The 14,498-nt window shown below is 40.9% G+C and overlaps 1 protein-coding gene across 1 annotated transcript in view; it reads right to left on the bottom strand.

Annotated features, from left to right (window-relative positions):
* Positions 1 to 14,498, bottom strand: part of KIAA1549L (KIAA1549 like) — a 104,126-nt gene that overhangs the window by 15,028 nt on the left and 74,600 nt on the right. The window contains exons 15-18 of the mRNA XM_041469383.1: positions 13,076 to 13,254; positions 11,306 to 11,523; positions 6,657 to 6,786; positions 673 to 1,020 (exon numbers count right to left, since the gene is read on the bottom strand). Coding sequence (XP_041325317.1) covers positions 673 to 1,020; positions 6,657 to 6,786; positions 11,306 to 11,523; positions 13,076 to 13,254 — 875 coding nt within the window. The remainder of the gene's footprint in view (positions 1 to 672; positions 1,021 to 6,656; positions 6,787 to 11,305; positions 11,524 to 13,075; positions 13,255 to 14,498) is intronic.

Genomic DNA, 14,498 nt, shown 5'->3' with positions numbered 1-14,498 from the left:
GTAATGTGGACTTTTTAACCTAATTACATAATGCTACTTAAACCCATGAAGAAGAAGGCAAAGAAGAAGGGTTATCTTCTGCCTTAAAACGTCTATCTTGTTTTATATGTATTAATATATCCTAAAACTTTAAACTCTAAGTTTTCTACTATGTGATGTTACACACTTCTATTCAAACTACACACTTATAATCTTAGTTCTACCATTTAATTTTGGAAGCTTTCTCTATGGTTTTAGGTCAAGTGCAGCATTCTCTTGGGGGTCAGAGCCTGTCAGCACAGAAAGTCTAAAGTTCTCATCAGCCAGGGTTCCAATAGTTTGGGATCTGTTGAACGGCCTATTTTAAATCTTCGGTGTATTCTGCAGCCTGTTCTTTTAAACTTAGTACAACTTAGACAAGACAACCTTGCTGCTAAAATAGATACTGAGTCTTTCAATGGTGTATGTGTGTAGCTCACTCATCTCCCAACTGCAAAGTCAAGGTTGGTGTCTAGGCAAGCACATATGCACATATATGTATACACATCACCCTACACATATTTTCTGTAAGCATCTGGTTTTTAAGCACCTAAATGTGACTACTTTAAAAAAAAAAAAAAAAAACAAAAAACGTGGCTCAGAACAGAAGCACCTTTGTGACATTACAACGCGGCGAAGAGAAGCTCCACTTACGGGCCTTGGCAAGCTGTACTGGTACATTTCTGGCCTGTAGGTGGGCACCCACTGCACGCCCGCCCGCGGCCGGGTCATGGTGCCGGGGGCACTGGTCACCACCTCGGAGTAGGGCAGGTGTGGGGCCGAGCCGTAGGCGTCGTGCCGGGGCTGGCCCCCGTGGCCAGCAGAGGCCAGGCTGAAGGCCTCCTCCAGCAGCATGTGCATCTGCTGCCGCACCTCGTCGATGGACGGCTGCGAGCTCAGCGTCGACGTCTCCGAGTGGCCCTTGGCCTGCCGGGCCCTGCCGTAATTGCGCGGCTCGTTGACGCGGTCAACGTTGGTTTCTTCTATGATTTCAGGCTCGGTCTGGTGGGGAGAATGAAAGTGGATGTCAAAGGCTTTACAAGATAGTGTTTGATGGCATTTACAAGGTAGCATCAAGATGCGTTCCTAGCAGTCCCGTCCCATTCCTGATTTGTACACAGCCACCGGCCGGGGATGGCATTTGTACCGCTTCAACATTCTCAAACACAGATCTAACACACACAAATTGGGAACTGTGACAATGCAGATGTGTGGGAAAAGGAAAAATAGAAACTTCCACAGACACAAGAGGGTTTGATGTGCAGCCTTGGGAGAAGCTTAGATTAATGTAAAAATGAAATACATAGACAGTAAGCAGAAAATCATAAACTTATGTTTCTATAGTTATAAATAAGAATATGCCTTAAGTAAGTAAAAAACTTTATCAATAAGATGGTGAAGGGTTTATAATGTAGGGTGTAATTGTATAGAGTAAGCTAAGAGTTAAGATGTTATAATAGAAGCATAAGTGTGTGCATGTAACAGTAGCCCATTGGACAAAAGTATCTGCATTGCAGTAGAAGTATGTAAAGGTGATAGTTTAGAAAAGCAAAACAAACTTTGTGGCAACTGTCCATTGGAATAAAAAGTTATATATTGTCTTGTAACAAAAAACTTGTGACTACTTTGTGCTATGGCCAACTGCTCTCTCTCATAAATCTCATGGCCTCTGAGACTGGTGTTTATCTGAGCAAGAAATCATTTTTAGCCTCACAGTGGTCCCATCCCTTTAATTAGAGTGGTGATAATAATATAGACACACAACAAATATTGGAAAGAAATCATATGATGCAGGGGAGTATAATAGCCCTTTATATTCTACATTGTTCGCTGGGAAAAGCAGCAGGGACACTCAGTAGCAGATTAAACTGTCAATGGCTCACTTAAAAACAATTAGAATTAATGTTCGAATTCTTGTCTTGGGGCATCAATGGCAGTGCAACTGTGCCAGGAAGAGTACGGTTCTCTAAATAGTGCCATCACTGTGAAGAACCCCTTACAAGGGACAGATTATTACAGCTAGAGAAACTGAAATTCCTTTGTTCTGGCTCTCACATTAAGACTTCTGAAGAACTAAAGTTTAGGAGCTTTTCTGAACTTCCACAATGACACCACAAATTCAGCCCTGCCCCTTGCAGAGAACACCATGGCCCAGCTCAGGGGTCTTACCCAGCCCCCAAACAGGAGTTACAGGCATTTATGTAAAGTTAACCTGGGAACAGGGAGGGAATGGAGCACATCCTCCAATGAGCAGACCATGCTTGGGCAGCTTAGCTTGAAGGGTTACTCCTAGGGTGATTCCTTCTGTACAGATAAGTACAAACAGAAGTCACCTCCCTGCTTTTGTTTTCTTTTTGGCTGTAACTCCATGACAGAAAACAATCATCACATTGCAAGAAGTTGAAAGTGGAATACCACACTTCATCTGTATTTTGTAAGATCAATTCTACAGCCCAGACTATTAAAAACATGTGTTTTAAACCAGCAACTGATTCCTTACAATTCTTTAAATACTTGTAAAATGCATTGCCTGTGAAGGATAACTGGGATGAGCAATAGGATATGTGCCTCCTTCTATATATAGCATGTGCTTAGAAACTCTGCTAGTGTTTAAAATAGCCATAAATAAAAGAATACAACAGGATGTTCTTGTTAAAAATTCCAGCACTATCCTGATCATTTCAGTGTTCTGTAGCTCCTAGTGCTACTCCATATTTTTTCCCCTGTAATAGTGTTTTTCTACACCTGAATAGATAAGTGACTGTGCCCCCAAGCTTTTGTAAGCTGTAGGACAATCATTAAATATATTTATTCCTTTTCAGAGGGAAATACCAAACTGCTGTTCTTTTTCTGTTATCAGCCACTCATAAAAGAGTTACACTGGTAGTGAAAACTGATAATAAATCTAAGTAAAATACTAATTTGCTTTCTCTGTTTTAAGCATAGTTATATTTTGTATTGAATGAAAGCATGGCAGTGAAAAAGAAAGAAAAATTAAGATAAAAATTAAACATTTGCCAATTACAATTTAACCATAATTTACATAGTCATGGTTACACAGTATATTATCTAAATTCAAAACCACAAACTCAAATTCAGGCTTCCCAAGTGGTACACACATCAGATTGGGGGAAGGGGTATGCAACTGCACCAAATGATCATAAATGGAAAAACTTTGTGGGAAATCTTCAACTAAAAACTATTCCTTAAGTTCATTCCTTCATTTTGATTCCATTGGTGTTTGTGTTGCTCCAGTAAATACAAATCAGACACGTTTTAGAAAGCTGCCTATAAAATGTAATGGTAGTTTGTGTAAGTGCAGCCAAAGAGCCTCTGAAATCATAATGTCCTGACTGGATGATTAATAACCATGGTTCTTCTATTTGCTCGTGCCTGCAAAAATGTGAGTGGAATCCCACACAGACCTATTAGTACCCAATGCTGAAATAAATCAGGTTTTCTACTACAACTCACTAGCCATTAGACCCCCACAGAATGTTTAAAATGTATCACGTGTATACCAGATTCTCATTAGCAGCCAACCTTAAAGCAGCTTTGATTTATCAATATAGAAGCTGACATGAAGATTTTGGAGAAAAATAATAATAATAATTTTTTTCCTTATATTTTAAAATCTATTTCAATTCATCCTATCACTTTCTGAGTGTTGTTTGTTATTTTGTTATTTGTTATCCTGTCAACTGAAACATGTAGTTATCAAAAGTAGAGGCCACAATTACATAAAATCATACACAGTTACTGTACAATTGAAGGAACTAGAGGTACATGAAGAAAGCAAACAAAACCGTGCAGTGAGAGACAGACTTTCTATACCTCTTGAATAATTCTGCTGCTTCAACTTTATCAGTAAAATTCTTTATGTGAACAATAATCTATAACCTTTGGGATGCATTGCATTAATTTAGCTATATCAATGAAATTATGTCCGTGAATTCTTTTGCATACTGATCTCTCAGACATGTATAATAAGGTAATTTTCTTCCTTGTATAGCAAAAACAGCCTAGATATTTTCTGCTCTGGTATAAATCTCTTTAGAGCAGCCTAGAGGTTCTAGAATCTTTCATTACGGGATTTACTCTACACAGTTGTTCATGAACTTGTTGAAAATAATAAACATGTTAATAAAGTCTCCTGAATATAATACCTAGTTGAAGGTGATGATAGTAAAACCTGTTGGGATTCTTTAAAATGGAAAGCTAGCTACTGTTCAATAATAATTCATTTATAAAAGACACTATAAAGGCAAATAATATACTGAGAACATCAAACAGTAGAATGTACACTCCAAAGTAATATTAAAAGCTACATATTCCATATGGACAAATGTAAAATATTGTATCTTTATCCTCATATCTTTACCAGTTTTTAGCTATGAGAAACAGAACCACGATTCAGAGAAATATCACAGAAATTAATTATAGAGAATGAAGTAATTTTAGAAAAGTATGAATGAAAGTATTTTAGAAAATCATTTAGAAATTTGTCATTGAAAGGAAACCTTGTGGTTTCATGACTGCACATGAGTGAGGAATTTTTAAGGAGTTTTCTTAAAGAATCTGGGAGATCTCAATCTCTTTTCTTTAAAAATAAAATCATTATTGTTGTTGTGCAGAAAAACCTCAACACACAACCTGGGTGTACTGGTAACAGCTCAAATTCCCCCCACAGTTTTTTATCCTGTAAAAAAAGTCCCCCAGTGCGAAGGCAATATAAACTATTTGAATCATAAATTGAATTATTTGGCACGGCTTATAAAATGCAGATTTCACTATTCTTTGGCAGGACTTGCTGCTAAATAACATGTTGGGAGGAAGAGTTTAGCAGCAGTCTGAGAAGGCTGGAATATTTAATATGACAAATCGGATGTCAAAAATGGGTACCAGGTGTTGCTGTATGAAACAGAAAGGGCACAAGAGTCAGCACTCAAAGTAGCCCTTTCCCACCCATTTTCAGAGGTCAGATTTCCAGAGGTGTTTAGCTGGTGAGATCCATGAATTCCATGGATGCAGCCACCAGTGGGTATCCTGGGAGACAGAGCCTGTCAGACACAGCTCCGAGGAGCCTCAAACAGGAGTGGGGGACCAGCCCACGCTGCAGGCTCAGGCTTGGCAGCTAAATTTCAATATCCTGTCCCATTTCCCAGCAGCATTTCTGTGCTTTCAGATGGGAAATGCATTCAGAGCTGGGAGAGGTGCACTGCAGTGAATCTGCAGTGCATCGGGCAGAGGGATTTTATGTAACTTATCAGTGAAGCATTGTGCCAGGGACAGGTCGCCCAACTGCAGTGCCAAAGGCAAGGCAAAAGCAATTTTTTCTGTGATGTGCACACATCTCAGAGCTTATAATTACTCTGAGGACACTTCAGAATCTGCATAAGCTCATTAATCTACATCCAAGGTTTTAAACAAATTTTCTTTAAAATATGGTTTATATATAGCATACACAATATATTGAAATATTTTTAAAAGCTGCTGCGGTGCCTGCTCCCAGAATGTTTTCAGCACTGATTTCCAGGGAAATATCCCCTGTGAAAAACTAGCTTTTATTAGCATAGTATTGGCATCCTAATTCCTCAGAAAGCAGTGTACCAGTCAGCCCACTCACACAGCCCCACGGCTCCTGCAGTCTGATGGGAAGTGTCCAAATGCAGGGAATCATTTCAGAAATCTGACAACTACAACCTGCCCTGAAGAATTTTGTAAAAGGTTTAAACTTTCCTGAACACATCCCCCCAACTTTGGTACTTTCTTTCTCCTTGCTAAAATCACATTTGTGGCAGAGAGAGGGTTGATAATGAAATCCCACACCCCACAAAAAATGTTTTTCACCTACAATATTTAGAGAATGGGCAACCACAGGTGAATTTCCTTGTTTTCCAGAATGGTTTAGACCCTTGCTAGGGACTGATCTTCAGGGCTGGCTGAGCTACAGTAGTTTGTACACGTGACAAAGGACTGAAAAACTCAACATTTCCCCAGTGTAGGGGCTATTTTTAATCCTCCTTCTGGGTTCACACAGCATCAATTTGCACCCAGCGTTTGCTCAGACTGCACAAGACAACTCCTCTGCCTTGTGCTGGCTGCATGAGCTCCTTGGACCACCAAGCAGCATCACCTCTGGCTGGGTTTGACATTTACCTACCCAAAACTCTCCCAGCTCTGATGGGAGCAAGAGGACAATACCTGTCCCTAGTGCATTTCCATAAAACACTGCCATTGGGACTTAGGGGAAAATCCCAGAAGTTGGCTGTTCATTCTTTTGAATCAAGAGAGCAGCTCCAGGCTGTTCTTCAGAACAAAAAGAGGATTTTAATTGCAATGAAGAAAGCTCACTGTCAAGTAGCCACAACTTAGAAGAACGACCTAAATTCAAGATTTAATACTTTGGCAAATAATGGGGTTAGGGCAAACGTTTTGTTTGCATTTCAGACTGTAAGATGATGTAGAGTGATAAACTACATGAAAGACTCAGAGCTTTTCTCAGGATGCTGAGTGCACATAAACTCCTGCAACACTAAATATCTCATGGCAATCTGTCTTGTGGCTTATCAATTGTTCCCTGAAGCAAGTCAAGGCTTTGCTGAGCAGATTTCCCTGCCTATACCAAATAAACTTACATCATATCCACTGTTCCGGATGCCACGCCTCGGCCTTTCTCGAGTCACCAGCAGATCCATCTCAGTTTCCCCTGGGCTGGGACTGTTCAGGGACTGCCTGCTTCTGTACACTGAGTTCTTCAGTGGCTGCCTAGAAAACACAAAATGGGAAAAAGAAAAAAAAAAAAAAGAAGAAAAAAATGAAAAAGTATGTAAATGAAATGGTAATGGTAAAATGAAAAAAAAAAATAATGACAGGCAGTAGTTGTCAATACTCACCTTTTATCTAAAATTATGATTTCATAAAAATGCCATTTTATTACAGGATATTCTTCCTACATACATGAACTACTAGAAATCAGTGACCTTATTAAGAGATGATTAATTGTTTTTTACAGTTTAAGGAAAATAAAAGTTACGTATTGTATGTGGGAACTTGTCAGATGAAATATGTCCCAAGAAGGTATCAGCACCCTTTTAACTTCAGCTGATATAATTCAAACTCATTTAAAAAAAACATATTAAAAAATACCAGGCTCTCCCACACACACAGATGGGGAGCAGAGATTTTGGTTGCTGATCCTGAACGCTGAGAGAGAAGCAGGAAAACGCTCCAGTGAAACAAACTCCCAGCACAGGGAATGGGAAGAGACACAGCAGTGGGAGGAAAGTGCTTGCAAGATGCTGGTTTTAAATAGCCAGTTTGGTGACTGGCCACAGCTTTCTCAGAGAGCTGTGCTTCCTGGGATTCAGCTGCTTCACTGGGACAAAGTGCTGCTCATCCCTGGGACTGAGCTTCCTCTGCTGGGTGCTCCAAACCAAGGGGAAGCAAATACAATAGAAAGGCAGAATAAAACTGAATATCCAAAACACCCACTAACCTCTTCAGCAAAATAATTTCTGCCCTTGTTGCTGGTTATACAAAAACAAATGCAGCATCCCTCTGTGAAATACAGAGCGTATCTGTACATATCTGCAGGAGGGTTTGCCAAATGATAGCAGAGGAACTTTATGTTTCATCTTTTAAGAAGGCTACTTCTACACCAGCAGAGTTTATGAGTTGTTCTCATACTGTATCAGGCTATTGCTCATTTTGTTGCACACTCCAGAGGAGCACTGGTCCTGAAGTAGATCAGTAACAGATGAAAAAATGGCATGCCAGCCTCATTTATTAACACAGTAATTACACTGCTAGAGCCTGATACAAAGTTATCTTTGCCTAGCCCTGCTATTTTTCTGCCTCATGCAATTACTCCCTTCAGAATATTAAAATTAGATCAGGCCATCTAAGGTGTCTCTGTGCTGCTTATTTCACACAGAGGACCTGCCAATGCTCATAGTGAAGTAAGACAAGTTGCACTATTATGTCTGAAATCACACTTTCAAGTCACTCCATGGTTTAACATCTCAAGAACCATCAATGAAATGAACAGACAAGACAGTCCAAATTAATTCACTGATAAATAATTCTTCAGTTATTCCAGATCTTGTTAACAGCACTTTTTGCCTTGACAGATTAGAGCAGCAGAAACTGGTTTGCAGAAATCCAGAAAGTAGGACATTTACATGATCAGACAGGATAAAAGGTAGGACAAAAAAAACCAATTTCACGCTTCTGATTAAATAAATTACTCAGGCATGTATTCAGTTTTACGGCAACTTTCCAAAACTCCTGTGTGACCTTTGATCACAGATCACCATGCTCGTGTTTGAAAGTCCCAAATGCACTGCCAAAGCAGAAGGCAAGCAGAGCTTTTGGAATAAGTTTCCCCTACAAAAGAATATTGAGTAAATTCTTTCTTCCTATATAGTCTTTCTCTAACTGTACCATTGATATTAACAGAAAACAGGGTTATGCACAGGGTAATCAGATCTGACAATCTCCATCTTCTTACATCAAAGGTCTCCAAAAGTTCATGTGTTTTTACAATAGGTCCGTAAATACTTAGTTGAGGCAATTGTGATATATTTTCTAAGGGATTCAAACATACAGCTCTGTACAACATGCAGATTCTTGACCTGATTACAAACTATTAGAGAAAATCCAAGAATAGTGCATATCATCAGTAGGCTCTTAAAATTACCTTGAGTTTGCCAATTACCTCATTTAAGAGAGTTTTACTAATGAGAAAGGAGGTATGAACAGGAACAACTGGCATTCAAATGGGTTAGGAAGCCTCCTGGGAACACAGCTGGAGTGTTTTAAAACACGAGGATTATGGTACTGATGACTGAAAGGTACCAAGAGCACAAAGCTCTTTGTTCTGGAAAAAAATCAAATCATTTACAAGCAGTTCTTTGTAAATCACTTTTAAATACAATTTAAAACTAATTCAAAATGTAAAGGTAACCTTAAGTAATCAACTGCATCCCTATTTTCTGATATGTTTTGGAAGTGCTGTATCAATGTGACTTAAGTTAGAGGAATATATATAAAACAGAAAATAGTAGAATAGACCTCTTCCCTAGAAACTTTGAAATCTTTGACTTAGTTTTTTAGTGATAGTTTTTAAAACTGCAATTTTTTCAGGGTTTAATTGCTGTAACAATGATTCAAAACAGAAAAATATATAATTTTTTTAAATTATATGCTTACCCATATTGCTTTTAAAGCAATTTTATTTCATTACAGAGATGCAATTGCATTGATTCGTTTATCCTTAACCAAACCCCACATTACCTTGTAGGATTTTTTAAGGTTTTCCTCCAGCAGTGTAACATTTTAGCCATCTTATTTTTGTTAGAAAAATAAGGACAATAATTGCCATGTGTGTTGCCAGGTCTTAGTGTGGAAATCTGAGCACAGAATTCAGAATTAGTTTGTTTGTAAACATCTGCAACATCTGTAAAATTCATTAAGTGTTCTGTGTCTTCACAGAAAGTGCATCAGAAGCGATTCTCTCTCCTCATGTGGGGATACATATTTAACAAGTCCAGCAGCCAGCCTTTCATGGTGCAGCTGGAATCATTGGAATCATTCCTCTACAGGAGTTTACCTGCCTCCCAGCAGTTTCTGTCATGCCAGGGCTCACTGGCTCAAATAGACTGTGACAAATTTACACAACACACAGCAAAAAATGGCACATGAACAAACATCAGTGTATCTAACAAAAAGCACGTGGCTGTGTTAAAGCTTCAGTTTCATGTTTTCAACACTTCCTGTGAGCCATGTGACACATAATGAGCATCCAAATTAATGCCTCAATCAGTCACAGCCACACCAATGTGCTGAGGGAACTTTCTAGCTGCCTGGATTAAATGCACTCCTCAGCATGGGTTACCAGTGCTCTGTCTGGACAGAGTGTGCAGAGCAGGGCTCCCACGCAAGGACAGGCTCCGTTTCTTACCTTCTCAGTGCACAATAAATTGGAAAACTGCACAAGGCAATGGTGCCCCAGGACATCCAGTAAGAACATAACATGCAGCTGAGTCAGTCTTTTCTCCTCACTCACCTCTGCTGCCCTGGCAAACAGCTCTTCCAGGGCAGTATCCCTCGGCCACTGAACTCTACACCTACAGAAACACATCTGATCTCAGCTTTTGCCCATATTCCGAGCCAACAGTGCTTTTGTTATTCCCATTACAGGCTTTTCCATGCCTGTGCCCCGAGGGTAATTGCTGCAGTCGCACTGTGTGCAATGCCTGTGTCACCAGCAACGCTTTGATTGCAGTCCATTCACACTCGTAGCAAAATTCTGGTCTGAGCTTTCCAGGAGATGGGATGCAAGATTGTACCTCCAGGTGTGAGAGCCATTTCCAGGAGAAAGATGCTTCAGTATCCCTTTTTCTCTCATGGATCAACTGATGTTAGTCCCTGATTACAGTAAGAACCAGAGCCCTCCTGTGCAAGGTGTAGTGGCAAACACACTCTTTTATCATCCCTCACACCTCCAGAACTTCCAAGGAAGAGGAATCTGTGCCGCTCCTGGGGTAGGACTGGTGAGATCTCCTCTTTCCAATGTGCCAGTTTGTGTTCCAGAGAGCACCAGCAACAGAGCACCCACCCACGGCAGCGGCTCAGGCACAGTCAGCACCTGCACTCCCCCCTTATTTCTAAAATGGGGTTTTGAATGCTACTGCTGTGCCATCCTCAGGAGACAGTGAAGTGTTAATCAAACATTGGTAATGTTATACAACATGCCAGCTTCACGTGACAGATGAGCAAATTATGAATGTCTCTGTTAAAGGCACAGGGAAATCACCAAAAACAGGCATGCACAACATCTTACAGATACTATCTCTGCAGGACCTACAGGGACAATGCACTGGTTCTGCTATCTCATGCCCTCTGCAATAGTTACATTCAGATTAAAATAATGACGAAACAGTAACACCACTATATTTTGAAAAAGAGACAATTCAGATGCTAACTTCCTGCCTAAAGTCTGCTCTGAGTATCACCAATAACATTACTACCACTTTTTCTGTTTACCTTTGAGAATTACTCACAAGAACTTGCAACAGTCCCTTCCCTTATTGTTTTTCTTTCATTTGTTTATCACACTGCAGTTTTACCAGAGAACATGTTTTCCATGGGCTGTATGAATTTTCTTCATAAAGCAGAGGGACCAGTGACCATACAACAAACACCTGGCTCATTAAAATGGCCCCTCTGATCCCAGGACATCAACTCTCTTGCCAGTTGAAGAACTGCAAATGAAAAGTCTCACCTGTTCTTAGGCTCAGCAAATGGAGATGAGACATCTGCATCTGGATCCAAAATGTGGTCAAGTTCTTTCTGGTTTTTCTCATACATCCTTTTCCTGTCTGTCAGCGCCTTGCTATTATCAACCTGTGGGAAATCATAGTACCCTTTCCTCTTGGCTTTCAGGCGCAGCTTGTTGCGGTAGTGCTCTATATCAGACTTCTGCTTCAAAGCCTTGTTCACCTAAAAGGCAAGAAGATGTTTCAGGGCTGCTGGTGGGCTGGCTGCCTCCAAAGGATCTCGTCAGCGCGTGTTTGATGCGCCGCGTGTGTCATCCCTCTGTAGCACACCGTGCCATCTGCAAGCAGCGAGGAACTGCAAGTGAACAGAGTCGCTGCATTTTTATGGCTTGGCAGATGGTTAAATAATTTTAGCCTAAAAAACTGTGTACCATTACAACAGTGACTCAGAGACACCCACTGAGGAAAAACAAGAGTAGTGTCAGCCAACTGCTGTGACCCAGCGCTGCGCGTGCTTCGGGGCACAGCTCACCCATGAAAACTCTGCTGGGGTACAGAGACATCCCCCTGACTACACAAAACCTGAAACAAGTCACCACTGATGGCTGGGGAAGAACTCCAGTGAAGTGTCATCAAATGTTTATTTTGTTTATACACTTTCTAACAGGCTCCTGTCAGAGAGGAACCTTAAAAAAAGGAGTGCTTGGTCCATCTTGTAGAGCTTAGTCCCGTGGTTTCTCCTAAGTATAGAAAAAACTTCCCTCCTGCTTCAAACTGCAAGTTACTCAGAAACCAGGGATTTACCTGAGCTTTGAGCTTCCAGAGTCAAATTCTACAGTCTCCTCAAACTACAGGGAGTGTGTGTGTACAGATGCACACAGCACCAGCAGTGTCATCCTGCTGCCTTACAGAAAAGAGATGCTGACAGCTAAATAAGCATTTCTCTGAGTTTGGAAGCTACGTGGCACATCAGAACTTAAAATGCAAGTATGAAATGGAGCACAACAGGCTGCAATAATCCAGGCCCACATGGGACCTCTGTCTTTTACAGTGTCTCTGGCAGCAGCCCTCCCTGCTGCTTTTAAACTGTTTTTAGCTGTTTAAATGACTGTTGCAATGTGAGTTTGTAAACAAGGCACCTCTGTGGCTTGCTCCCATCATGTTCAACAACTTCTTTAAAGCCTCAGTCCTTTGTAAATTGACTGGTCTTGATTAAATCTACATCAAAACATGAGTATAAGTATTGCAGTCAAACCATGCTTTTTGGCCAGCATCTGGAGCAGACGTTTGTGCCATCCCACTTTTTTCCTTCAAAACAACTGCACTCTCTGTGCACAGGCTGGAGTGCAGAGCCAGGCCATGGTGCCACTGCCCCCCTTCTCACTCTGACTGAGATACAGTGCTCAGTACAGAAAGATCAGCAGGGCACCCAGGTGATCTATGCATATTTTCATACCCAGCCACAGAATTCACACAGGAAAAGATCTTATTCTGATTTCTGCCTTCATAACTCACTTTTTTAAAGAGGAGAGAGGGACCCTGGAAGGGTAGGAATATAGAAAATCACCTCTTCCAAGGTCGCAGGCATTCACAGGTGCATTGTGAAAGAGCAGATCTTAAATTCTCAGGTGTCCGAGCCCACAGTGCTAATGGAACTTCATGTAGCGTAAAGGTGAGAAGCTCCTAGCAGCCCTCAACTCCAACAGCCTTAAGATCCTTCCACCTGTGGCTGTAGCCAAGGAAACACCTGGAGACACTTCTCAGGCAGTCCTTACCTCCCCATTGATGATGGCAGACTCCTGGCTCCTCTCTGAAGCAGCATGGACAGCAGGGAGGGCCACGGGTTTGATGGCGATGAGCTGCACCGAGCCCGAGGAGGTGTCAAAGGGGTCCACGGCAGACTTGGCGACGTTATCAAAGAGAATCCCTCCTTCCTCTTCATCACTCACGGCCACTAGAGCACATCAAACTCGCTCAGCACAAAGACACAGACATTTCTGCTGCCTGCTCAAGGGGAAATTCGGCAAGCGCACGCTTTGGATTAATGATGTGCTCAGGGCACTCAAGGTGCAGGCCTGGGAGACCTTTACACCGGGGAAAGACATCCCATTAGAGCACAGGAAACACTGTGCATTCAAAGGATTGTCTGTCCCTTCCCCAAAGAAAGTTCCAATCCATGCTAATAAGATGGAAAAAAAGGAGAAGAACGACAGAGGAAATGGTATGAAAATGACAGTGAAAGTTAAGGTAGATGTTTTCCTAGGTTTCACATGGAAACACACACACACACACAGGTGCCCCCGTGCCAAGGCATCAATAGCTACACCTGATCAAACCCAAGAGTGCAGCTTTTTTCCTGTCTTATGCTGCAAGAGCAAGGGCATACTCAAAATTTGCTAAAATAAGTAGGTTTCTTTTTCAAAACTTATTAATGCTAAAAATGGCATTAATTGCAATAAAAGCATTTTCTGCTGTGTGTTAAAAATGCTTGAGAAACTGATGGTATCTAATCTTATGTTAATTTCTTGCTTCGTAAGCAGTACCTCAGGTCTCTGTGAAGTTGAACTGTTACAATTTCTTAAGAACCAGAAAAAGGTTTCTGTAAATCTTTAAAATTAAATGGCATGGCAAAGCAGCTTTACTTTTAGATTTCTATATAAATTAGTAACTCTCCCACATGCAATTGGGCCCTTTCTCCTCCAAATTTTCTTTGCAAACCTGCATCACTTTGTCAGCTGTTGAATCTGAAAAATCTTACCCACATTTTGAAATGAAAGAATGACACTAAAGCACGAGCACCAATTCTACAAAGAGATCCTTGCAAACATTTTTGAATAATTATGCTATTAGAGGGAAGAATGCTTGCTCCATCTCCTAGCTGACAGAAGCAGAGATCCTCTGCTAAAGAACAAAGTGGTCTGCTCTAAATTTATTTCCTCTGAAAATAAACTCTGGTTTAATATTTAATCACTGCACGAATTACAATGGACTTGTATAAACTCAGCAGTTTAGACAGCCAATGATTTTGGTAAGAAAATATTTGACAGCAGTAAGATAAAATATGAACCCACTGAGTAAGCTCATTATCTCTGTCTGTGCTCAGTGTGACTGGAGTTGGCACCACTTGAGCTTTTGAGCAATTGATGGGTTAAATCACTGTGTCATTAAATACTGTCCCTGCAGCTCCACAGAACTGTC

This window comes from Pyrgilauda ruficollis, unplaced genomic scaffold (assembly GCF_017590135.1).
Source record: "Pyrgilauda ruficollis isolate IOZ18807 unplaced genomic scaffold, ASM1759013v1 scaffold230, whole genome shotgun sequence".
NCBI lineage: Eukaryota > Metazoa > Chordata > Aves > Passeriformes > Passeridae > Pyrgilauda > Pyrgilauda ruficollis.
Note: the sequence above shows the minus strand (reverse complement) of the source record. Positions and strands in the feature narration are given on the sequence as shown.